Consider the following 27,169-nt stretch of genomic DNA (forward strand, 5'->3'; position numbering starts at 1 on the left):
GCGATCTTGGCTCCCTGCAACCTCCACCTCCCAGGTTCAAGCGATTCTCCTGCCTCAACCTCCTGAGTAGCTGGAATTACAGGCATGTGCCACCACGCCTGGCTAATTTTGTATTTTAGTAGAGACGGGGTTTCTCTGTGTTGGTCAGGCCGGTCTCAAACTCTCGACCTCAGGTAATCCACCTGCCGCAGCCTCCCAAAGTGCTAGGATTACAGGTGTGAGCCACTGCACGTGGCGATCTTTTTTAATTAGCTGAGCTATATTGAGGAAATCAGTTTGTGCTTCAACTTTAATGTAACAAATATTTTTGAGAGCCAACTACATATGTTGCATTGTTCCATGACCTTTCATTTATAATTTTGGAATTCATAATACTTTGCCTTGGACATATTGCATATTAACATCCTTAATTCCAGTCAGATTTCCAGTAATTTCCACCGTCTGAAACACAAAACCAAAAATCATAAAAGTCTCTAAGCAATAGGGAAAGCAGCTGTCATAAATCTTATGCACTTTACTTGGAATGTGGCCAGTGAATGTTGAGCAGGATTCCTTAATTTCTCTGATCATTTTTCAGAAACTCAGTTCCTTATTTACCCTCTGGAAGTTTGCAGTATAAGCCAACTTCAAGGAAGTGATATAGTTGAAACACTTAGGTGAAATATTTGGAGGAGACAAATGAGAATTTACTTAAATCTTTTCAATTTGTAAATTTAAAAAAAAAAACCAACAGCTTTCTTTTTTTGACATACGGTCTTACTCTGACACCCAGTGGCTCACTATAACCTCCACCTCCTGGGCACAAGCAATCCTCCCATCTCAGCCTCCCAAGTAGCTGGGATTATAGGCACAAGCCACCATACCTAGCTAATTTTTTTTTTTGAGACGGAATTTTGCTCTTGTTGCCCAGGCTGGAGTGCAATGGCATGATCTTGGCTCACTGCAACCTCTGCCTCCCAGGTTCAAGTGCCTCAGCAGGAGAATAGCGGGGATTACAGGCATGTACCACCACACCAGGCTAATTTTGTATTTTTAGTAGAGACAGATTTCTCCATGTTGATCAGGCTGGTCTTGAACTCCTGACGTCAGGTGATCAGCCCACCTCAGCCTCCCAAAGTGCTAGGATTACAGGCTTGAGCCACTGTGCCCAGCAGCTAATTTTTTTGTATTTTTTTGTAGAGATGGGGTTTCACCATGTTGCCCCAGCTGGGACCAACAGCATTTCGGAAGGAATTTACAGTCTTAACTCTTGTCAGTAACACATCAACTTTGAATTGTTTCTCAGTGTAATCTTAGTAATGAATGGCTCATCTATCTGCAACTTTTTAAAAGGGTTATAATGGGGCCTTTTGATATATTTGGGGATCTCTAAAACTCCATGCTAAATTTGTGTACAAGCTTATTATAATTGATAAGACCCCCCCCCCAGAAATGGTTAAAGACTACTAAATATATACTCTCCTTTATGACCACTAACATGAATTTATGAGAGAGATTACTAGAATTAAAGTAAAGTCTGAGACTGGAAGATAAGGAAATGAACAATATAATACCAGAGTTGTTATTATCTTTTTACATATGCCAGATAGCCTTGGGTACCTCCAATATAACTATAGCACAGCAGTAATTCAGAGAACCACAAATGTTCCTCTTTCAGACTGTCCAGATGTACAAGTTAATTTCAAGTAGTTATTCTCAAAAACTTCTGTTCTTTTAAAATATCTAATTATATTAATTACTATCTTAAAATGACGAACATAATATAACCCAGCAGAGACCAAAGTCTTTGACTTTAAAATCATAAGAACACTTAAATTTAGTGTTTAAGTATCTCAAAGTAGAAAAAAACCTTTTGGATTATTTCCTTTTTTTTTTTTTTTTTTTTTTTTTTTGAGGCGGAGTTTCACTCTTGTTGCCCAGGCTTGAGTTCAATGGCACAATCTCAGCTCACTGCAACCTTCTGCCTCCCAGGTTTAAGCAATTCTCCTGTCTCAGCCTCCTGAGTAGCTGTGCCACTGTGCCTGGCTAATGTTGTATTTTTAGTAGAGATGGCCTCCCAAAGTCCTGGGATTACAGGCATGACCCACTGCACCTGGCCTGGAATCATTCTTATGCAGCAGTGGTTCTCAAAGTGTGCTCAAGAGGTCCTAAGGAACCCTGAGACTTGTTTGGCAAGAGCTCCATGAAGTGAAAACTATTTTCATAATAATTCTGAGATGTTATTTGCCATTTTTGATGCTCATTTTCTCATGATCATATGGTAAGGTTGTCCGGTGGCTACATGACGTGTAATGTTACAGCAGATTCAAGGCAGAAGCCAGATGTTACTAACTGAATCTTTGTGTCCTCCAAAAATTCATATGTTGAAACCCTTATCCCAGTGTGGCCATATTTGGAGGTAAGGACTCTAAGGAAGTACATAAAGTTAAATGAGAGCATAGGGATGGGGCCCTGATCTAACAGGATTAGTGTCCTTATAAAATGAGATACCTGAGAGCACTCAGTTTCTCTGAGTAAGCACAGAAAAAAAAGCCATGTGAGCAATGAGCAAATGGTGGTCACCTACATGCCAAGAGGAGCCTCAGAATGAAACCTACCTTGCTGGTACCTTAACCTTAGACTTCCCAACCTCCAGAACTGTGAGAAACAAATTTCTGATAGTGAAGCCATCCAGCACTCTGTAGTATTTTCTTGCAGCAGTCTGAGCAGACTAAGATACCAGACATCAAAGAGACTTACAAAAAGGAAATGTTTTTTGTCTTGAAAAATATAGTTATATTTTATCAAAAGCATTATTTGTATTATTAATGTAACAGGTTTATTTTTATTAATATTATTTTGTTGAGTTTTTTTTGTGTGTTTGTTTTCTGAGACAGAGTCTCCCTCTATCGCCCAGGCTGGGGTGCAGTGGCATGGTCTTGGCTTACTGCAACCTTGCCTCCTGAGTTCAAGCAATTCTGCTCCAGCTTCCCAAGTAGCTGGGATTACAGGCATGTATCACCATGCCCAGCTAATTAATTGTATTTTTAGTAGAGATGGGGTTTCGCCATATTGGCCAGGCTGGTCTCAAACTCCTGACCTCATTTGATCTGCCTGCCTTGGCCTCCTAAAGTGCTGAGATTACAGGCATAAGCCACCATGCCTGGCCTATTATTAGTAGTAGTATTGACAGGGTCTCTGTCGCTCAGGCTGGAGTGCAGTGATGCAGTTACAGCTCACTGCAGCCACTACTGCAGCCTTGAACTCCTGGGTTCAAACAATTTTCCTGCCTCAGCCTCTTGAGTAGCTGGGACTTCAGACATGTGCAGCCTACCACAGCTGGATAACTTTTGTAGAGGCAAAGTCTTATTATGTTGCCTAGACTGGTCTCAAACACCTGGGCTCAAGTGATCTCCCACTTCAGCCTCCCAAAGTGCTGGGATTATAGGCATGAGACACTGCATCTGGCCAGATTTAGTATTTTTAGTGAATTAATGAATATTTTAAAATTTCCCTTTTAATTTATAATATGGTAAGTATCAACAGACATAGCCCACATAAAGAAAAACTGTTTGGATCCTCAGTAATTTTTAAGAGAGTAAGGGGTCATAAGACCATAAGTTTGAAAATAATGTGTATTGCTTCCTGGTTATTCATTGTTAGAGGACTAAGACTATATAGCGTTTCTGTTCACTGAAACAGACTAAGACTATATAGCGTTTCTGTTCACTGAAACAGACTTAGCAACTATAGTGGGTTGAGTGAGTAGTGTCCCCCCAGATATTCATGTCCACTTGGAACCTCAGAATGTAATCCTATTTGGAAATAAGCTCTTTAGAAATCTATGGATCTTGAGATGAAATTGTACTAGATTTAAGGTGATCCCTAAATCCAGTAACTAGTGTCAAGAGAAAGGAGAGGGAGATTTGGACACAGAGACAGGGAAGAAGGCTGTGTGAAGGAAGAGGCAGAGACTGGTGTTATGCTGCCATCAGAAGCCGAAAGAGGGAAGGAAAGATTCCTACCTAGAGCCTTCAGCGAGAGCATAGTCCTGATCACATCTTGATTTTGGGCTTCTACCTTCCAGTATTGTTAGAGAATACATTTCTGTTGTATTCAGCCATCAAGTTTGTGGTGATTTGTTAGGGCAGGCCTAGGAAACTATAGCAACCCTGGACTTGAGTCCAGGGAGAAAAGATAATATGAACTCCCACCTCCCTTTTCACTTAGCATACACCTTTAAGAAAGAGTGCTTTCTCTTTAAAATTGCCCATCTTCTCTGCCAACGATCATATCTTCTGAGAAGTCTTGTCTCAGCTAAGTGCCAGGAGAAAAGCATCTGATTAAAATATATGAAGATAAAGATAGATTTAACCTAAAAGATACGTATGCATTTGCATTTTATGAGAAACTGGTTAACGTGGAGGAATGTTAACTGGTAAAATGTTGAAAATTTAGAGAGGATATTGCTAGCTACTAGATTGAGTTATTTGGTGAAGTATGGGGGGGAAAATAGCTGAAATCAAATATTTAATATTTCGCATTCTTTAGAGGAAAATTAATATAATAGATATTAATGATTAAATTGCCTTGTCTGTTTCTATTATTTACAGGTCCAAAAATTTATAGTTTTAATTCTACAAATGATTCTGGTGGTCCTGCAAATCTGGATAAATCTATTTTGAAAGTAAGTAACCAAGGTTTTGAGTCATTTCAAGAAATGTCCCCCCCCATTTATATCCCTCCAAAAAGATGTATCCTTAAATGTAAGAAAATGATGGGATATTTTAAATTTTTGTAAATAGTACTCTAAGAGTTAATCTCTACTAAAAGGAAGTAAATCATACACATATGTTGAGAGACTAAGAAATGAAGGAAGGTCTGGTTAAAATCTAAACTTCTAAGCATGGCATATGCATTTTTTCAGGTCTATCTTAGAATACCTTTTCATTCTCCTATTACTCTGATCTCTACTTAATATTTTAGTTTATGGGACATCTCATAATATCTTATTTGTTCTTCTAAATCTGTGATTTTACAACTTCAAGCTTTTACTCATGTACTCACTCTCTGCCTAGAGTCCCCTCATTTCCCCTTTTCGTTTGTCACTTCTGTGATGTCTATGAAGTCCTTTATAATTCACCAAGTTGATTTTCTTGGTGGTTCTACTATTACTTGATGTATCTTTTTTAAGAATTGCCATGCTGGGTTATAATTTGTCACTTTATATATATTTTCTGGGTTAGACTATGAATTTCTGAATTATATGTTTGTGCTTAGTTTATAGTAGGCATTTAGTTAAGAAGTAATAAAGAGAAGAAGGTCTTTTTTAAGTAGAAGCTTGTGTCCTCTTAGGTTGAAAATAACAAAAGAACAGAAAATAAAATGGCTAGTAGAAAAATGTAGAAGTCAAAATCTAGAAGCCAAAAGAATTTGTGTAACTTTTTATTACTATATATTCAGTTTTCAGTTTTACTTGTTATACCCCTTCTTTAGTGTAGCATTTTAGATTGTGTGCTTGCACTGTTTACACTAAGGCAGATTCTATGCTCCATCTCACTAAGGCAGATTTACACTAAGGCAGATTTTACACTAAGGCAGATTTACACTAAGGCGGATTCTATGCTCCATCTCACTAAGGCAGATTTACACTAAGGCAGATTTTACACTAAGACAAACTTACACTAAGGCAGATTCTATGCTCCATACAGAATTCTATTCAGTATGTTTAGGATAGAGCTTAGGAATCTGTCTTTGTGACAACAACCCAAGGGTGGTCCAAGGACAATGTCTCATGATATTGCCCTCGAGAGGCTTTATAAAAGGATTTTTTTTCTTGCCATGTGTTGTCTTGTTGCTTTTCTCATACTGTATTTTTTCTTAAAGAGATGATAGGAATGTGGTCAAATGAATGGTAGTCCAAAAAATGATAATTACTATTTCTGATTTTAGCTGAAATTTTGGGCTTGGTTGGCAGGAATATAGAAAACTGTATGATTGGCACATAATTTTTTAATAAATTAGCTTCTAAATGATATGACCTTTTTGGCTTCAACAGGTGGTAATTAATAACAAACTAGAGCAAAGAATTATTGGAGTGATCAATGAGCATAAAAAGCAAAATAATGACAAGGGAATTATTTCTGGAAGACTTACTGCCAAAAAATTGCAGGTATTTTGCAAACTTTTGTAAGTTCCTTAGTTTTAGTAAAGCATTTTTAGACAGCTCCTCACGTGGGATAAATATGGGTTTACAACTTCCACTGAGATTTTATGTAGGTCATTTCCATCTGTAAGAATAGAGAAGGAATTGTGCACATATTAAATCAAGAAGGTACAAGTGTACACATTAAAAAGGTGACATGAAAATTAAGGTATATCTCCAGAATTATATTATTGGTCACCTGCTATATTAGACTCTGTGCTGGGCACTTCATTTACATATTCTCTGACTCGACAGTCCTATGAGATAGATATATGTGGCCCCATTTTTTCAAGTGAAAGAATTGAGGCTTGCAAAGATGACATAAGTTAGAGGCTAAGGTTACTAGTAAACAGGATCTGGATTTGAATCCAGTTCTGCTCAAGCGTAATAATTACTTATAAAATATATTAAAATGCTTTATCTTTATGTATAAAGATGTTCACGGAAGCACTGCTTGTAATAAAATACATATATATCCTAAATGGTCAGCCATAGAAAAATAGAAAATTTAATTAGGATATGTCTACCCAGTGGAATATTATGTAACTATTCAAAGTGATGATACCTTGGGAAGGTGTTTTCTAATACCATGGGAAGGTGCTTTTGTTTGTTATGTGAAATCTCTTTTTACAAAAATGACTGAAAAGAAATGTACTATATTTAGTATCTTTGGATAGTGAGAATGTGAATAATTTATCCAGGTTGTCTTTTTTAAAGATCTCTGGTTTCCAAATTCTCAGTTCAGTAAACACATTTGGTTTTTAATTGGGGAAAAAAAGATGTTTTGAAATTATAATTTGTGTCAAAGTTTTTTGTTTAAAATGAATGAGATAATAAAATTAGTAATATAGGAAGGGTACTTTGACAAATGTGACTTTTTTTTAATTTCCTTGTCATAGGATTTATACATGGCTTTACAAGCATTTTCATTTAAGACTAAGGACATTGAAGATGCCATGACCAATACACTCTTATATGGAGGTGACCTTCATTCTGCCTTGGATTGGCTCTGTTTAAACCTTTCAGATGGTAAACAATATCATTAAATTATTTCAGTTTCTAAAACCTTTTGAAGTCATTTTGGTATTTGTATAAACCTTTTGGCTTATGCTTAAATTTTTTCACCGTTATAATTATTTACTTTTAAAGTGTTCTTACCTTCTGTTCTTTTCAGGATATCTCCTTAGAGATTGTGGCCTATGCAAGAAAATATGTTTTGTGTTTTGTGTTCAGTTGTTGATTGTCATTTTCATATGTCCTTAATACAATGTTTACCTATCAGTAAGCTATGTCTCCTGGCTTTTGGCTTAGAAATTAGGACTGTCCTTGGATATATAGTATTTTATTAAGCACAGGGTCATGATTGTAATCTTTGGCAAGAATCTGGAGTGCAAATGACTTGTGGTGACTAAGGATACTGTCACATGGTATGACAGCCAAAGAGTGGGAAGGATAAGATCTTTTTATGACAATTTAGGAGCATAACATTGAGGGTGAAATAATGGCCAATTAGAAAAGGGCTAGCTATCATCTGATGAGTATGTCCACTTCTAGTTTGACCGATAAAACGAGGCTCATCTTAGGATTTCTGTTCTTAGGAGATGAGGGAGTAGAAGAAAATTAAGTGCTCTAAGTCTAAGCAAGGTTTACAGAGTGTATGCTTAACCAATATTTATGTGTTTTATGTGTCATATGCCTGTTTATTTTCAACATAGTTTATTTTATTTTAAGATGTACTTCCTGAAGGATTCAGTCAGGAATTTGAAGAGCAACAACCTAAAAGCAGGCCGAAATTTCAGTCTTCTCAAATACAAGCCACTATTTCACCTCCGTTGCAACCTAAAACCAAAAAATATGAAGAAGACCCTAAGATTAAGGTAATTTAAGAATTAAGCATTTAAAGTGCTATAAAATCAGAATGGAGCACATGTAACAGTTCAAAGAGTATAAATATTAGTTTTCTATAACATTTTTACATCTTACAAATAACTAATTGGTTTGCCAGACCTTTCTATCACTGTCTTAGTTATTATTATATAACAAACCACCCCAAAATGTAGTGGCTTAAACCAACTAGTATTTCTCATGATTCTGCAGTCTGTGCTGGGCTTAGCTAGATGGTTTTTCTATTCCAGGAAGTATCTGCCAGGGCTGGAACATCCAAAGTGGCTTCTTCACTCCCATGACTAACGCGTCAGCTGGAGGCTAGCCAGGCATCCCTCTGCCTATGAGTTTTTTCCACATGATTAGCCTGGGTTTCCTCACATGTAGTGGCCTGAGGCCTGACTAATGTCTCAGCTGGAGGCTAGCCAGGCATCCCTCTGTCTACATGTTTTTCACATGACTAGCTTGGGTTTCCTCACATAGTGGTCTTAGGTGGCTTAGGTGTTCTTACAGCATCTGGCTTCCAAGAGTATTTTAAGATGATAAGCCAAAATGTACAGATTCTTATCAAGCTCCTGCTTTATCATTCTTGCTAATATTCCATGACTGAAGCAAGTCACGTGACTGAGCCCAGAGTCTCTGTGGAAGAAAATTACAGTCGAGTGTGAATAATGGGACTGTAATTCATTAGGGTGTTACACTTAAATAACAGATATTCCTTTCATTCTTTTTTACCCCTTTTCTACCCCTTTATTTAAACATATTGTTTGGATTCTGCAGTTGTAAACTTATTAACATTGAAGTCAATTTATTTGTCTTTCACCGAACAATAAAGAATAACAGCTTATATGTCTACTGTTTTTGAGTGTGAAGAAATTGTAAAAGCAGTGACAAGATAGTTTTGATACTTTTTTCTCACTTTGGTTTTTTAGATATTTATTTTCTCTTTATAGTCAAAAAAGGAAGAAAAAAATATGGAAGTAAATATGAAAGAGTGGATTTTACGGTATGCTGAACAACAAAATGAAGAAGAAAAGAATGAGAATTCTAAAAGTTTAGAAGAGGAGGAAAAATTTGACCCTGTGAGTAGAAATTTGTATTAGGCTTCTAACTGGATGTTCCTAAGCAAGATATATTTACTTTTCTGAGCCTTAGTGTGCTCATTTGTAAATTGGAAATGTAATTCTAATGGGTTGATATGAGGATTAAATAACACTTAGGTAAAAACTTAGCAGAAAGTTAACTGCTCAATAGATGTTAATTACATTTCTCATGTTTAAGGAGATAATCATCAGATATTTTTAAATTATTTTTATGAGTAAAGAGTATGCTAAATCCTTTAAAAACCACAGTAAGATACCATTTCACATCCATTAGGATGTCAACTATCAAAAAAAACTGGAAATAATAAATGTTGACAAGGACATAAAGAAATTAGAACCCTATGTACTGTTAGTGGGAATGTAAAATGGTGCAGCCATTGTGGAAAATAGTTTGGTAGTTCCTCAAAAATTTAAAAATCAAATTGCCATATGATCCAGTAATTCCATTTCTGGGTATATACTCAAAAGAACTGAAAGCAGAGTCTTGGAGGACATACATGTATACTATGTTCATAGCAGCATTATTCACAATAGCTAAAACGTGGAAGCAATCCAGTATCTACCAATAAGATGAATGGATAGGTAAAATGTGGCATGCACATAGAATTCAGCCTTAAAAAAGAAAGAAGTTCTGATACATGCTACAAAACAGATAAACTGTTATGCTAAGTGAAATATGCCAATCACAAAAAGACAGATACCATATAATTTCACATATATGAGGTCCCTAAGTCAAATTCACAGAGACAAAGTAGAATGGAAGTTGTCAGGGGCTGGTGGGGGAGGGGAGAATGGGGAGTTACCATTTAATGGGAATAGAGTTTCACGTTTGCCAGATGAAAAGGGTTCTGGAAATGGATGGTGGTGATAGTTGTATAACATTGTGAATGTATTTAATACCACTAAACTGTACACTTAAAAATGGTTAAGATGGCAAATTTTATGAGGGGAAAAATGTGCCAAAGATGGCCAGAGGTGCATAAGTGGAGGGATAATGGTATCATTGCCAAGTACAGGAAAGATGGAAAGGGTAAGTATGGATTTGGGAGAATTTGAGGCGGTAGCTAACCCTCCTCTCTGTTACACTGTAATATTTGTCTCTACAAAAAATAGAACCAGAATTCAGCTAGATATGTTGGCTTAATTATCTCTTTTTCCTTCTCTTAACAGTTGTGTTTCATTCTTCAATCCATGGTTTGTTTCTAATCTCCTGTCACTTATTAACCTAAGAGGGAGAAAAACAGTAATTTGAGTTTAACTTTTAACAGTTCCTAGTTTTTGCTCAGGAGTTGCATCATGTCCTTGAGGGTTGTGACATTCATTTTCCTCAGAAGCCATTTTTTTCCTGTCTTCCTCAAGATAGAGATTATGTGAAGTTAACTTTCAGATGAGTATTATTATTACTGTGTGAATAATCCTTTAATACACATACTTATGAAACAGTTTTTATAGAAATGAATTCATACTTTTTATTCTGCAGTTTGCTTTAATTTACTAACAGGTCAAAGAAGTTTCTCCATGTGGATTACCCTGTTTCTTTTACTAACCTCATTTTATTTTCTCTCTTTTTTTTTTTCTTTTCAGTAATGGCTATAAGCAAATCTCATTTTATTTTCTAATGACTGAATAGTTTTCTCTGTAGAGATGTGCCATATATGATTTCCAGTTTCTCTTTTGCAGTTGTTGCTTCACCAGACATCTATGTACCTAGAAATCTATGCATTTCTTTTATTTCTCTATGAAAAATTCCTAAAAGCAGACTTGCTGGATCAAAGGATAAGGCAAAAATATCACAGATTTTGATACATTATGTTGACCATAGATAAACTAACCTTGCTCTTCTTTTTTTTCCCCCGCTCCTCGTTATTTTATTTGGAACAGAACGAAAGGTACTTACATCTTGCAGGAAAACTGCTGGATGCAAAGGAGCAAGCAGCTACCTTTAAACTAGAAAAAAACAAACAAGGCCAAAAAGAGGCTCAAGAAAAAATAAGGAAATTTCAAAGAGGTAAACATTTGCCTTCTATTTGTTGGCCTTCCTGAGATGGATGATGCTTCCTTTTAATATGCCTGCCCTTTCAAACGTTATACGTGGGATTAGCAAACTTTTTAAATAATAAGCTAAGTAGTAAATACTGTGGACTTCATGGGCCATACAGCCTCTGTTACAACTATTCAAATTTGCTGTTACATCATAAAAGCAGCCATAAACCACACAAAAATGAAATGGCTATGTTCCAATCAGACTTTATTTATGGATACTACAATTTCAAATAATTGCATCATGTCACTAAATATTCTTATATCCACTTGAAAATGTAAACACCATTCTAGCTTGCAAACTATACAGAACAGGCAGTGTTGGCCTACAAGACATAGTTTGCCAACCTATGATTTATACCATAAAATACCATCGTCATTCAAGGAAGGTGAATATAATTCCATGAGTATCTATTTCTAATGAAGATGTTTGTTTTTCCAGGCGTATTGCACCTATTAAATAATTTATTTTAAAAGCTTTTGTATATGTTGTGAAAGTTAATAAATTGCCTCTGACTCCTAGCACAGATTCGTAATAGGAAATGATTAAATAATTAGCTACAAGGAAAAAGAAGGAATGCACTTTTTTGAACCATTTTGCAAAATAAGGCATGAAAATCATGAAACTCCTGGTGTATAAAGACCAAAAAAAGTAAATAAATAAAAGATAAATAATTTTTTTTTAAACCATGAAACTAAACATTATCTTTTTCTTGGTAGAAATGGAAACTTTAGAAGACCATCCAGTATTTAACCCAGCCATAAAGATTTCACATCAACAAAATGAAAGAAGAAAGCCTCCTGTAGCCACAGAAGGAGAAAGTGCATTGAACTTTAATTTATTTGAAAAATCTGCAGCTGCTACTGAAGAAGAGAAAGGTAAAATGAAGGGAAGATGGCCAGGGTATAATTTATAAATCATAAAATGTCAAGGAATACATAATGGTAAAATTCGTTACTTTGCATTCTGGCAAAGTACATAAGATGACAGTAAAGTCACACTTTATAAGCTGTCTCGTAAAAGTGTTAACAATTATGATAACATATATGTACAGCATTTAGTTATTAAAAATAAATATCTTGCCTCAGTCTCATCTCTCTCTGATTCATCTCCAGACTGCTGCCAGAGTTATATTTCCGTAACACAGATCTAAATGTGAGTTTCCTGCCAGAAACCATTAATGGCTGTGAACCTACTGACATCAGTAACAAGTCCAAATCTTTTAGCATGGCATTCTGGGTCCTTTGCATTCTGCCACAATCTACTTTTCTACCTTATTCCCTTAGCGTATTACTTCAGCCACATTACTCTAAAACACTAGCTGTTTGTTTTGTTTTTGTTTTTTTTGAGACGGAGTTTCCGCTCTTGTTACCTAGGCTGGAGTTCAGTGGTGCCTCACTGCAACCTCTGCCTCCTGGGTTCAGGCAATTCTCCTGCCTCAGCCTCCTGAGTAGCTGGGACGCTACTCAGTAACAGGCACGCGCCACTGTGCCCAGCGAATTTTTTGTGTTTTTAGTAGAGATGGGGTTTCACCATGTTGACCAGGATGGTCTCGATCTCTTGACCTCATGATCCACCCGCCTCGGCCTCCCAAAGTGCTGGGATTACAGGCTTGTGCCACCGCGCCCGGCCCAACACTGGCTGTTTTATAATTTCATTACTTTGCTCATTTTGCTACCCTCTGCTTGGCCAACCTGTTCCCAATCAAGACTTAACACAAACAGCACCTCTTCTCTAAGTGCTCCCTAACTCCCTTCATACCGCCAGACAAGTAATCATGTACTTCTTTGTGCTCCCAAGTTAATTATTCTTAAAAAATTTTTTGAGATAATTATTGATATAGCAAGTACAGTATTTATCAGATTGCATCATAGTTTTTAAAAGACTATAGTATTTATCAGATAACATTTATAGTATTAATTATAATACTCTAATTTGCATTATAGTTTTTAGAAGACCAGACTGGATGGTCTTCTAAAATCTATAGAAGTTTTTTAGTTAATCATTTTTTAAAGTAATAGTATATAGTAAATAGTATAGTGTTTATTATATTCTATAGTATAATAGTATTTTCTATTTACTAGTATAATCGTATATAGTATAATAGTATAGTATTTATTATATTCTATAGTATAATAGTATACTATTTACTAATAGTAAATAGTATAATAGTATATAGTATTTATTAGATTGCATTATAGTTTTTAGAAGACCATCAAGCATAGTATTTATCACATTATATTTATACTGTTTATCATAATACTGTAATTTGCATTATAGGGTTTTTTTTGTTTTGTTTTGTTTGAGATGGAGTTTTACTTTTGTTGCCTGGGCTGGAGTGCAGTGGCATAATCTCAGCTTCCTGCAACCTCCACCTCCCCAGGTTCAAGCGATCCTCCTGCCTCAGCCCCAAGTAGCTGGGATTACAGGTGTGCACCACCATGCCCAGCTAGTTTTTGTATTTTTAGTAGAGATGGAGGTTCACCATGTTGACCAGGCTGGTCTTGAAGTCCTGGCCTCAGGGAATCCACCCACCTTGGCCTCCCGACTTACTGGGATTATAGGCATGAGCCACTGCACCTGGCCTTTTTCCTTTATTTTTTTGAGAGGGAGTCTCGCTGTTGTTGCCCAGGCTGGAGTGCAGTAGAATGATCTTGGCTCACTGCAACCTCCGCCTCCTGAGTTTAAGCAATTCTTCTGCCTCAGGCTCCCCAGTAGCTGGGATTACAGATGTGTGCCACCACACCCAACTAATTTTTGTATTTTTAGTAGAGACAGGGTTTTGCCATATTGGCCAGGCTAGTCTCAAACTCCTGACTTCAGGTGATCTGGCTGCCTCAGCCTTCCAAAGTGCTGGAATTACAGGTGTGAGCCACCAGGCCTGGCCACACATTATAGTTTTTAGAAGACCAGACTGGATGGTCTTCTAAAAACCGTAGAAGTTTTTAAGTTAATTAGTTTTTTAAAAAATTTCTGAGTTAATTATTGATATAGCAAGTATAGTATTTATCAGATTACATTATACTTAGTTTAGTCCCACACTAAATTGTCAGTTTTTAAAATTATTCATTCTTGAGTAATATTTACTATTTTGTTGGGGTGGTTTTGAGACCATCTCACTCTGTCACCCAGGCTGGAGAGCAGTGACATAATCTTGGCTCACTGCAACCTCCACCTCCCTGGTTCAAGTGATACTCCTGCTTCAGTCTCTTGAGTAGCTGGGATTACAGGTGTGTGCCACCACACCCAGCTAATTTTTGTATTTTTAGTAGAGATGGGTTTCACCATGGTGGCCAGGCTGGTGACCTCCTGACCTCAGGCAATCCACCCACCTTGGCCTCCCAGAGTGTTGGGACTACAGACGTGACCCATGACACCTGCCCTCTGTATTTATTGTGTGTTAAGTAATAAATAAAACCTAATCTCTGACTTGACTTCAAGTGTATAGTAGGAAAGGGAAGCTTTAAATATATACAAGTAAATACATAATTACAAATTATGATGTGTGCTATCAAAGGAAGTAGCTTCTAATAATATAGATAACAAATGGGTCTAATTTGGATTGGGAAGACCTTGCTGTAATGACATTTACTCTGAGATTTGACAGATGTTTAGGTGTTAGCCTGGTGACAAGTTGGTGGAACAGTCCTTCCAAGGAGATGGTACATCAGAAGTCAAAGGTAAAAACGAAAGCAGCACTATTCAACAGAATTTTCAGTGATGGAAATGTTCTATATCTCTGCTATCCAATGTCATAGCTGCTAGCCAAATATGAGTATGAAGCATTTGAAATGTAACCAAGAAACTGAAAAATTTACATTTAACTAACCACATGTGGCTATGGCTGCTGTTCTGAGACAGGCCTACTTAGAGCATTGAAGAACTGGCTGATAGCCATTGTGATTGTAGCATAATGAATAAGAGGGAAGAGTGGCAAAGGATAGGCAGGGAATACTAAGGAATTTGGACTTTATCTGTAATAGTAAGCTATTGAGGGTAGTGCTGGTGCCGATGGTGGTGGCAGGTAGCTGATACGCCTAGAAATGACATCCGATTTCTATTTTTTAAATGATTTTACGTACAGAGCAGGCTTCCAAACATTGTAATTTGTAGTATCCTAAGTTCATCACATGAATAGTATCATATTTTACAAGAATACATAAGTTCCTCAATTATTTTTAAAGATTCAGAATTTTCCCTAGTTCTATCCATTAAGAGGATTTCCTTTAGTTACTTAGAGAAAATCAAGCTTGTATGTCTCTCCTTTCTTCACCTATTCTCTTCTGAAAGTGCTGTTTTCCAAAGCAAGAGGACTTCAATCACTGAAAAGAGAATGTATATTACTGCATGACCATTTTTAAAGAACCAATCTTTGTTTACCATTTTAGATAAAAAGAAAGAACCTCATGATATAAGAAATTTTGACTATACTGCTCGAAGTTGGACTGGAAAATCCCCTAAACAATTTCTGATAGATTGGGTCAGGAAGAATCTTCCCAAGAGTCCAAATCCTTCCTTTGAGAAAGTTCCAGTAGGTAGATACTGGAAATGTAGGTATGTTTTTTTAATTAACTCAACGAACTTTTGAAAAATTTAAGATGGAAATTTTTTTTTTCCTGTGAGTTAAGCAGACATTTAGGACGTGCTCTACTCTACATCTCAGGTTTATTGTCTGATAGATTACTGTTATCTAATACAGACTTTCCATGGAAATATTTAAACAATTAACAAACTTAAGTTTAATGTTAATGGAATTCTGAATTTTGTTTATCTGACTTTATCAATTTTATTTTTTAAAATTGTTTTTGCTTCTTTGTAGGGTTAGGATAATCAAGTCTGAAGACGATGTCCTGGTTGTGTGTCCTACAATCTTAACAGAGGACAGCATGCAGGCTCAGCACCTAGGAGCTACTTTAGCCCTTTATCGTTTAGTTAAAGGGCAGGTAAGATTTTTTAGGCCTAACTATATCTATATGTAGAAGGCAGTATTTAATTATCGTTCAGTTTTCTTTATTGACTTGTTCTTCTGATTAATCCTCATTTCTCATTATTCCTAATTTGGCTTCCTTTAAACCCTAAACACAGTTTAATCTTTCTTTCCTCTGAGACCAGAAGTCTGAAAGAGAGGGTACGATGATCCGACTTTTGGAGCTATGCTAATTTACCTATGTTAAAAACCGTTGTTAGCATGGTTGAATTAAGGAAAATTTTTGTTTTGTTTGAGGCAGCATCTTGCTATGTTGCCCAGGCTGGAGTGCGGTGGCAGAGTCACAGCTCCCTTCAGCCTCAAATGATCCTCCTGCCTCAGCCTCCTGAGTAGCTGGGACTACAGGCATATACCACCGCATCTAAAAAAATTTTTTAATAGAGACAGGGTCTTACTATATTGCCTAGGCTGAAAATTTTTTAAGTTTGTTTTCCTTTAATGTTATATTGTCTCTTCAACTTAAAAAAATTATATAGACATTGCTTCCATTTCCCAATTTTAGGTTATATTAACAATACACTTGCAGTTTCAGGAAAGATTAAAATAAAATGCTACTGAAGGAAGCTCTTTAAGAGAACATAATACTCTTTTTTTAAATTTTGGATTGTCAGTATTTCCTTTTTACAGTAAATGTGTTTATTCAGAAGAAATTAGAACCATTGAAAATTTTAGACACTGATTAAATGTAACTCTGGACAGTCGTTCTTTTCCTATTTCTGCCAGTAAAAGTTCTTAATGTCATTATTTCCCTTACTTTGCAAAGTAAGGCACTATGAACTATTTGCTTGATAAAAAAGACTATCAGTGTCAGAGAGATAATTGTGGGTTCTTTATAGCACAGAATTAAGATAACTTAGATTCCATCCAGTATAGTTCACTGCCAGAATCTCAAAAGAACTGCTTTATGGTTCATTAATATTTTATGTAGTGCCACTGCAGGAATAAATAATAGACATTTATTCAGTAGTTTAACAGGTTCCAAGAATAAGCACCTCACAAATCTTAACTAACTTAACCTCAGAATATGCCTGTAAGGGAGGTGCAATTACTAGCCCCATTTTAAAAATGCAGAAGCTGAGACAGATAGAGGTTAAGTGCATTGCCCAAGATTACATAGCTAGTCAGTCAAGAAGCCTAAATACGATGTGCTATTTTTGAATTTGCATCATACACATACATATATTAAAGTAATAATAATTTGAGTCATATTACATTTTAAGATGAATATAGCTATACTTTTAAGTGCTAATCTATTGAATTTCCATATTGAATAATTAGTGAAAATAACATATCACTGTTTTTCCTTTAGTCAGTTCATCAGTTACTTCCTCCCACTTACCGAGACGTTTGGCTGGAGTGGAGTGATGCAGAAAAGAAAAGGGAAGAATTAAATAAAATGGAAACCAATAAACCACGTGATCTCTTTATTGCCAAACTTCTAAATAAATTGAAACAGCAGCAACAACAGCAACAACAGCATTCTGAAAATAAGAGGGAAAACTCTGAAGATCCTGAGGAATCTTGGGAAAATTTAGTTTCGGATGAGGATTTTTCTGCACTGTCCTTGGAATCAGCAAATGTGGAAGATTTGGAACCTGTTAGGAATCTCTTTAGAAAGTTGCAAAGCACACCTAAGTATCAAAGACTTCTAAAGGAAAGACAACAGTTACCTGTATTTAAACATCGGGATTCTATTGTTGAAACTCTTAAAAGGCACCGGGTAGTGGTTGTGGCAGGTGAAACAGGGAGTGGTAAAAGTACCCAGGTACCACATTTTCTATTGGAAGATTTGCTTCTAAATGACTGGGGAGCAAGTAAATGTAACATTGTCTGTACCCAACCCCGAAGAATCTCAGCAATGAGTTTAGCCACCAGAGTGTGTGATGAATTGGGCTGTGAAAATGGACCTGGAGGAAGGGTAAGCTGTCATTCAGCTCCACCTCAGTGAATGGTGACATTACCTTTGCTTTTGTGATCCAAATGGAATTGTACTGTTTATGAGTTTTCACTGTTACTGGTTGATCAGTAGCACATATCAGGCACTTTTCATGTTTTCTTTGATAGATGTGATAGTATGCCACTGTCCTGTGAAAAGGATTATCAGTAGCTCTGTCATTAAAATTCTCTTAGAAAAAAATACATTAACTATAATAATTGAGTATTCAAATATATTACACAATAAATTGAACAGCAAAGGAATGTGGACAAACTCAAATTTCACTAAGATATATCTCAAGATTTTGCAACCTTTTCTGTGAAATGTATTCCTGAATGATTTTCATTAATTCTTTTCAGTGAGCAGAAGGGGAAAAAAGTATAGATTAAAATGCTAGTATGTTCAAACCCCATATTTAAAAGAAAAAATTAGAAAAATACTTAAATATCTATTGTCATGCATTTTGCCATCTAAGTATATGCAAAACTGGCCAAACCTTAATCAGAGTGACTGCAAAGTATAGGAATTAGTTTAATTAATTAAACTAATTCGAACTAAATATGGTGAATTGCAAATTCATATAATTCTGATAATTTTTACTTTGAATTGTTCTTTCTAGAGGTAGCATACAATATTTTTATCTCTAAACTGGGTACCCCTTCATTAAAAGTTTTCTATTTAGCAAATTGTCTGGGTTTCTGTCATAGAATAGAAGAGGAAAAGAAAGGCAGTTTCTGCTCTTAGAGAATGACAGACATGTATACAAATAAGACAACAGAATGACTAAGGGAGTAAAAAAGAAAATGTTATGGGGGATATTACATTCAAATTCCAGTAGGCACTACTAGTATTATACTAGCTGCTTTTTAATGGCAGCAGGTTTGATGAGATCTTGGTAGAAAAGTGCGTCAAATTACTTGGGAGGTGGACGTTGCAATGAGCTGAAATCACGCCACTGCACTCTAGCCTGGGTGTGAGTTATCTCAATTGATTGTTCACAGTCAGTTATAGATCGAAGTCCTTGTTCTACTCTTTCCCCCTTCTCACTACTGCACTTCACTAGTCTTAAAAAAAAAAGTAAACCAAATTATAGAAGCTGCTTAAAATTCCATTCCTGAGTACCTCAATATTTTGCTTCATGATTATTTAGGAAGAAATTAATTCAACATTTATTAATGTTTTCATAATCATACTAATGGTATTTAGAGAAGGTGAACAGCTTTTTCTCAAACAAAAGGTTGTAGGGCCAGAGCAGTGGCTTACACCTGTAATCCTAGCCCTTTGGGAGGCCAAGGCAGGGAGATCACCTGAGGTCAGGAGTTCAAGACCAACCTGGCCAAAATGGTGATATCTCGTCTCTACTAAAACCATAAAAACTAGCCAGTTGTGGTGGCACGTACCTGTAATCCTAGCCACATGGGAGGCTGAGACAGGAGAACTGCTTAAACCTAGATGGTAGAGGTTGCAGTGAGCCAAGATTGTGCCACTGCACTCCAGCCTGGGCAACAAGAGTGAAACTCCATCTCAAAAAAAACAAAAAGTTACTCTTTTCAAATTTGCCAAAATATATTTTATAGCTTTATATAGTTGAAGACCATGGGAAATGCTTTTAATAATAAATTGCACTAGATAGATTTGCTACTAATATATTAACAAACTAATAATTACTAACATAATAAATTATACTAGATTATTTACAGTGCTTCATTTAGAAGCAAGATCAGCACCTCTGCTTCACTTTTTAAAGCTAGTTTTGCATATTACTCATTAAAATCTAATCAAAGCCTTTTGTTCTCCCTTTAGGATTCCTTGTGTGGATATCAGATCCGGATGGAATCTCGAGCTTGTGAATCTACCAGGTTACTCTATTGTACAACAGGGGTTTTGCTAAGGAAACTTCAAGAAGATGGTCTTCTAAGTAATGTGTCTCATGTTATTGTAGATGAGGTGAGTGATTCTATAGTTGTATTCAGAAATTTGAAATATTTTTGTATTAAAAAGATGTTACTTTTCTGACTAAATTATTATATACTTTACATATAATAATTTCTTGTAACAAATGTATCGCCTGTTGATTTAATAAATACTATATAATATTTGCTGTATGCTTAATGCTGTTCAAAGGATTATATATAGTGTGTGTGTGTGTGTGTGTGTGTATATTTCACAAATGGCATAGTCTTGGCTCACTGCAACCTCCATCTCCTGGGTTCAAGCAACTCTCCTGTCTCAGCCTCCCATGTGGCTGGGATTACAGGCGCATGCCACCACACCCAGCTAATTTTTATGTTTTTAGTAGAGACGAGATTTCACCATTTGTGATATATATGTACATATATACACACACACACATAGGACAATACGCAGTTAATTCATTTAATTTTTCCAGTAACCCAGTGAAGCAGATATCCTTATTTTAAACTGAGGTACAGAGAGGTCATACAGCCTGTTCAAGTTTTCATAAGCCAGTAATTTCATAGCTAGGGGTTCAAACCCAGGCAATTTAGCTTCACTCTGTATTAACAGTATACTGCCTCTCAACTATTACATGTAGTTGTTAAAGAATCTGCTCTAATTCTTAAAAGAAATCTTCAACACTATATCACTTTCTTTGTAGATATAACTTGAATCAAATTTGAATGCACATTTACATTGAATTACACTAAAAGTTTCACATTATAATTATGCCATAGTAGCCTAATGTATATAAACTAATCTGCTTGTGTATAATTTTTCAAGAGCAGATAAGATATTTAGCATTCCTTTTATTCAGAAAATAAAATTAAAATTCCCCCCAATATAAAGTTTTTGTAAATGTCTGTTGATTCTCTAAGTTCAGAAAGCAATAGTGAAGGTTGAGTCATTCACCGATTTTTGATTAATAGACTATTTTATTGGGTTATTTTTCCCCCTTTTGGTTAGAAATTGTTAGAACCATAGAAAGGTAGAAAAATGAAAAAGTATCTATAATTTCATGATCCAGGAAAAAATCAGCCTTTAATTTATATTTATATATGTATATATTTAATATGTGTATTTATTTGATAATTCTTTCACATTAGTCAACAAAAACATGATTTTTAAAAATAGCTTTATACTAATATATGATTGGGGTAGACCCATAATTTATTTAGCTATTTTCCTCTCATTGGATAAGTTTGAGTAAAGACATTTTAAAATAAATATTTTGGTAATAAATAAATGATAGGAATTTTTATCTAAGGAGTGTTTATTCTGTAATGTGAGAGAACATTGTACTGTTGACCAACAGGTTTGTATGCTGGTGGTGCAGTAACAGACTAATGCACTGAGACAGAGTTTGCAGCACAGAAAGTGTTTAATGATTGCAAGGCACCAAGCAAGGAGATGAGGGGACCCTCAGTCTATCTCCCTGAGAAGTTATGGCCTGGGGCTTTTAAGGGGATTTTGGAGGGCAAGGAACTGGAAATTTTGGGTCCTTAATTGGTCAGGGTAAAGGGATAAAGTCATCAGGATGCAGAAACTGCATTCTTTGGGGAGTCAGCTCTTTGTGGGGTCCTTCATCCCAGCTGGCCTCAGTGGGGTCCTTCAGATCAGCTTTGAGTCAGTAGTTTCACTGGTACATAGGACCTGAAGGAATATCTCAAAAGAAAAACTTAGCATTGTATAATATTCAAGTTATCTGCAGAGCAATTAAGGGGAACTTTAATCTGGGGTCTGTGTGATTCTAGGAAAATAGGCAGTGAACTACTGTGAAGAAGCAGGTCAGAGAACAAGCAGACCTAATGATGAATGCTCAATGTGCTGCAAGCTTAGTTTATGTTTTTCTTCCTTGATGAATTTTATTAAGTTTATAGGGATGGTTTCACTGTTATCACTAAGATGTCAAAGAGAAAGAGGCTGAATGGCTGCTTTATCTGGCCCATGGGCTCCTGTGGGAAGGGAAAAGGGGTAAGATGTCACAATTGTGGCTTTGTATGACCAAGACCTAGATTAAAATCAGTATCATCAAGGGTCAACATGAGCCAAAATGCTATTTTTTTTCTTTTTCTTATTACCATTCTTAAAATAAACAACAATATATTTATAGTGAAAAATTCTTACTATTAAGTAAGTTGAAATATCTGTAGCAGTTAATAAGTTCTGTCCAGCCCCAAATTATTACCAGAAAATTACTTGGTAGATATAGATCAGGATGATCTCTAAAAACCAGATCAACTTCAGGAAGTTGTGTTCTTTGATGGTTTTGTATTAGCCATTTGTAGACACAGTTAACTGAATTGAGCTTCAATGTGATACCATCAATCTCTTAGACACTATAGCAAGTAAAAAAAGCCTAGAAGTGAAATTCATCATCACGTTAAATATTTATTGTAAGAGATGTCAGGACAAAGTCCATGACATTATGCAGGACCCTCTTTATGAAGACAGTCAGGACAATGCCCCTTCTGGCCTTAATATTAGGAATTGTGTGATTTTAGTTTGTAGTCAGTACGTGAATTGAGTAGATTTTCTTGATGGCTGCTAGTGTGCTTACAGCCAGATTTTCTGCCCATCTATACCAAGTGTACTTGGTAGTATGCACTTTTATTTGCTCTTTTTTATTTTCTATCCTTATTTTTTTCCTTAAAAAAAAAACATCTGGCCAGGTACAGTGGCTTGCACCTATAATGCCAGCAATCAGGGAGGCTGAGGCTATAGCCCAAGAGACTAGCTTGAGCAATATAGGAAGACCTCCACTCTCAAAAAAAAAAAACAAAAAAAACTATGTTTGGTGGCTTTTGCCTCTAGTCCAATCTACTCACCTATAGTCCCATCTGCTTGCGAGGCTGAGGTGGAGGATTGCTTGAGCCTGGGAAGTCAAGGCTCCAGTAAGCTGTGATAGCACCACTGCGCTCCAGCCTAGGCAACAGAGCAAGACCCTGTCTCAAAACAACAAACAAAAAAATTCTTATTTGTATAAATTACCATCTATTTGATGAAGTTTTCCAGATCTGTGTCATCCCTCAGATTTCTTTCCTGAGCTTCAGACTTAAATATCTAGCTACCTTCTAGATACTTTCAGTCTTGAGAACTCCAAACTCAGCAGTTCCATAACTCAACATTTCTCCTCCCTATTAATCTTCTATAACTTGCCCTTCTCTCCTGGATTTCTGAATGATCCCAAGTCACCTAGTCAAACCACCAAAGTAAGAGCGTCTAAGATTTTTCCTTCTTTCTCCCACATCCCCTGAATCCAATCACCTAGTCCTTTTATTTTGCCTTTCTCAAGTACGTTTACTTTTCTCTCTCTTCATTGGAGTTACTGTGGAGAGGCCACCATTATCTCTTTAATTACTACAATTACTACAAAAGCCTCTAATCAATTAAACTTCCTGCTTTGTTTTGCTCTCCACCACTACATTTTCCACATTGTAGCAAAGATTATCGTTTTCAAAATAAAACTCAGACCACATGATTCTTCTGCCTTAAAATGCTTTAATCACTTTCCTTCCTAACTCACTGGGATAAAGTCATAACTCCTTAAAACAGTTTACAAGGCCTCACAGGGCAGTTTATTGAGTATCTTAAACAGCTTTATCTCTTGACTCCCGTCCCATGCTCGTCATTGTTTTTGTTTCTCCAGTTTCTGAAAGTTAGTATGATCCTTCTTTCTACCATGAATTCATACACGCTGTGTCCCTTGACATAAACGTTTTTTTCTCCTTTTTTATGTCATTTCTTCCTCCTTTTTTTCTTTTCATACTCATCCCTCAGTCCTCAGCATCAATGGCATTTGTCTTAGTAGGCTTCTTGACTATCTGGATTAGCTGTCTTTCATATATAATTTCAAGCCATCCTATACAATATCTTCTTACTACACCAAAACTCTTAAAGGAAGAGAACTCTCTTGGTTGCTTTTTAAAATCCAGCATCTAGCACAATGCTGAGTACTTATTGTTAGACTCTGTTCTAAGGGCTTTGTATTATCTCATTTGATTGTCACAATTCTGAAGTTTGCATTATTTGTATTCTCCTTTTATAGAAGAAATAGACCCAGAATATTTAAATGACTCTCCCTAAGTCACATTGTAAGTGGCCAAGAGTTGGACCCAAGCAGTTGATTCCAGAGCCTGAACACTTAACCCCCACTGCTTCCCTTCCAAACGAATGATAAAGGCTGTTTTGTTTTCTTGATATACTTTATCCTTTTGTGCTACCCTAAATCTGTTATGAAATAAAGTAGAAATAAATCACAGTTCAAAAAGTTGGAAGATAGATTCGCACAGTCAACTGATACTAAAGTTCTGACAGTATACCTCATCTGCTCTTCCCTAAAATGCATGTGTTGCAAGAGCATAAAACCCTTTTTTTCAGACAGTGATAGAGATTCTGTCGGATTCCTGCTAGTTAATTCCTCTTTTTCTACCTAGTAGATGAACCATCTGTCTTGTAAGAGTGACAGTATAGTTTTTCTTTATTTTATTTTATTTATTCATTCATTTTCTTTACTTCCCAAGACACAGAAGTAAAAAACAGACAGTATAATTTTATATTAGTGGCAGAGATTTAGGAGTCACTCTTGCTTCCAGGTGAAATTTGGGATATACCTTACTCTTATTAGCTCTTTTTTTTTTCTTTCTTTGAGAATCTCACTCTTGGCCAGGCTGGAGTACAGTGGTACAATTTTGGCTCACTGCAACCTCCACCTCCTGGATTCAAGTGATTCTCCTGCCTTAGACTCCCAGGTAGCTGAGATTACAGGTGCTCACCACTACACCCAGCTAATTTTTGTATTTTTAGTAAAGACAGGGTTTCACCATGTTGGCCAGGCTGGTCTCAAACTCCTGACCTTAGGTGATCAGCCCGCCTCGGCCTCCCAAAGTGCTAGGATTACAGGCATGAGCTACTGGCAATAAAAAATTCCTTTGTCACCCATCCCTCAAATTTAGGGTGGCATCCAGCCTTATCAGCTATATCTGATCTGAGTTGCAATCCATCTCCCAGGGTAGAGTCATGCTGTCGTGGCTAATCTAGTTCACTATATGCCGATTTTCAGTGGCTTCAATTTTAGAGAATGATTTTATTTTCAGTTCTGAAGATCTGCTTTATTTAAAACATACAGCTTCTTCCTCCTCGCATGTATACTGAATGTACTTAAATATTGAATAACTTTTAGTAAATCTGGATGTCTGATTGTTTAAGCCTCTTACTAGAATTTATATAATATATGATGAATTTTTTATTCCCTTTATAAAACTAGGTTCATGAAAGAAGTGTCCAGTCTGACTTCCTACTAATTATCTTGAAAGAAATTTTACAGAAACGTTCTGATCTGCACTTGATTCTAATGAGTGCCACTGTGGACAGTGAAAAATTTTCTACGTATTTTACACATTGCCCCATTCTCAGAATTTCAGGAAGAAGTTATCCTGTTGAGGTAAATTTTCTTTATAATGTACATATAAGCGGAAACTGCATTCCCACCAGGCTCTTTCCTTAGGAGATGGGCCCTTGTAGTTTGAGCCCAGAACTATTCCTAGGTACAATGAGTCAACAGAGGATCCAGACACAGCCTTAAGAATCAGATGGCTCCTACTGCCTTGCCTGAGGTTGGATAGGAGAGAAAGTACGGTTTTAACCCAAGCCCTGAGGGCTACAGTACATAAAACTTTATTTTCACATGAAAATCATTATATTCAGATTAAGAATAGCTATCCTTCCCTGGTCATGTAGTGGCTAGGAAGAAAAAAAAAAAAGAGTGGCTACCTGGCAGTAAGGAACTCCTTTTCACCCACCCCTCAAATTTAGGGTTGTCTTTGAAGCTTCCTTTCTACATATTCTAGTCTTGATTCTTACCTTTTTAGTTAAGCTGATATAGTCTACACTTAACTGTTTCATATGTATATATAGATACATCTCATAATGTAATTTTCCCTGAGACTTAAGGGACAATCCCCCTATGTCAACCAAGTCTTCATTCCCAAATAATACTAAAAAAATTTTTGCCGGGTGCGGTGACTCACGCCTGTAATCCCAGCACTTTGGGAGGCTGAGGCAGGTGGATCACGAGGTCGAGATCGAGATCATCCTGGTCAACATGGTGAAACCCCGTCTCTACTAAAGATACAAAAAATTAGCTGGGCATGGTGGTGCATGCCTGTAATCCCAGCTACTTAGGAGGCTGAGGCAGGAGAATTGCCTGAACCCATGAGGCGGAGTTTGCAGTGAGCTGAGATCGCGCCATTGCACTCCAGCCTGGGTAACAAGAGTGAAACTTTGTCTCAAAAAAAAAAAATTTTTTTTTCATTATATTCTAAATTAGCATTTGGTGACATTCAAAAGGTAGTATCCCCTTGTTCTCTTTAAAATGATATTTACTGAAATGAATTTGAATTCACCCATTTCTATGCCTTATTCTATCCAGGTTTTTCATCTTGAAGATATAATAGAAGAAACAGGTTTTGTACTGGAAAAAGACTCAGAATATTGTCAGAAATTTCTGGAAGAGGAAGAAGAAGTAACCATTAATGTTACAAGCAAAGCAGGGGGAATAAAAAAATATCAGGTAAAAAGGAAGTATTTGGAAAGATATCAGATAATAATACCCAGGGCCTAACCTGCCACAAGAGTTTCAAAATCATATGGTTAACACACTGAATTCGAGTATATTTTGATAGATGAGGAAAAGGTCTGAGAATGAGCAAATTTTAAAGGTTATTTCTTTAATCTTTATAGGCTGTAGTCTTTGATTTGTGATACTTTGTCATCTTATGCTATTCTGGGCCATATAGATACACATACAAAATCAAGGACCATACAAGTTAGAAGCAACTTCTTGTAACAATTTCATAACAGTGATCAATTATTGAGGAGTACATTTGTAGTGATTTTTTCCTACTTCGTCTTAACACCACAGGTGGTCAGGATAGGGCAAGCCCCAAATCTAGATCCTTGCCATTGGTTTTCTTAGCCTTTGTCCTGGCAGGAGCAGGGCAGAGGCAAGACAGTGATAGTTAGACAGTGATAGATGGTGAAGCTATCTAGGGCATCGTTATTCCTAGGAAGTTAGTCT

General features: G+C 36.3%; 1 protein-coding gene across 2 annotated transcripts in view; it reads left to right on the forward strand.

The window, feature by feature from the left end:
- Positions 1 to 27,169, forward strand: part of DHX29 (DExH-box helicase 29) — a 55,830-nt gene that overhangs the window by 4,669 nt on the left and 23,992 nt on the right. For both annotated transcript variants that reach the window (XR_013532308.1, XM_002744966.6), the window contains exons 2-14: positions 4,593 to 4,666; positions 6,038 to 6,151; positions 7,084 to 7,213; positions 7,916 to 8,061; positions 9,022 to 9,150; positions 11,053 to 11,179; positions 11,932 to 12,090; positions 15,601 to 15,766; positions 16,032 to 16,155; positions 17,509 to 18,117; positions 19,939 to 20,082; positions 25,358 to 25,534; positions 26,522 to 26,662. Coding sequence is in view for 1 of the 2 variants with exons in the window: in XM_002744966.6 (XP_002745012.3) it covers positions 4,593 to 4,666; positions 6,038 to 6,151; positions 7,084 to 7,213; positions 7,916 to 8,061; positions 9,022 to 9,150; positions 11,053 to 11,179; positions 11,932 to 12,090; positions 15,601 to 15,766; positions 16,032 to 16,155; positions 17,509 to 18,117; positions 19,939 to 20,082; positions 25,358 to 25,534; positions 26,522 to 26,662 (2,240 nt within the window). In the remaining variant the exon portion in view is untranslated. The remainder of the gene's footprint in view (positions 1 to 4,592; positions 4,667 to 6,037; positions 6,152 to 7,083; positions 7,214 to 7,915; positions 8,062 to 9,021; positions 9,151 to 11,052; positions 11,180 to 11,931; positions 12,091 to 15,600; positions 15,767 to 16,031; positions 16,156 to 17,508; positions 18,118 to 19,938; positions 20,083 to 25,357; positions 25,535 to 26,521; positions 26,663 to 27,169) is intronic.

The sequence above is a fragment of the Callithrix jacchus genome, chromosome 2 (assembly GCF_049354715.1).
Source record: "Callithrix jacchus isolate 240 chromosome 2, calJac240_pri, whole genome shotgun sequence".
Lineage (NCBI taxonomy): Eukaryota > Metazoa > Chordata > Mammalia > Primates > Cebidae > Callithrix > Callithrix jacchus.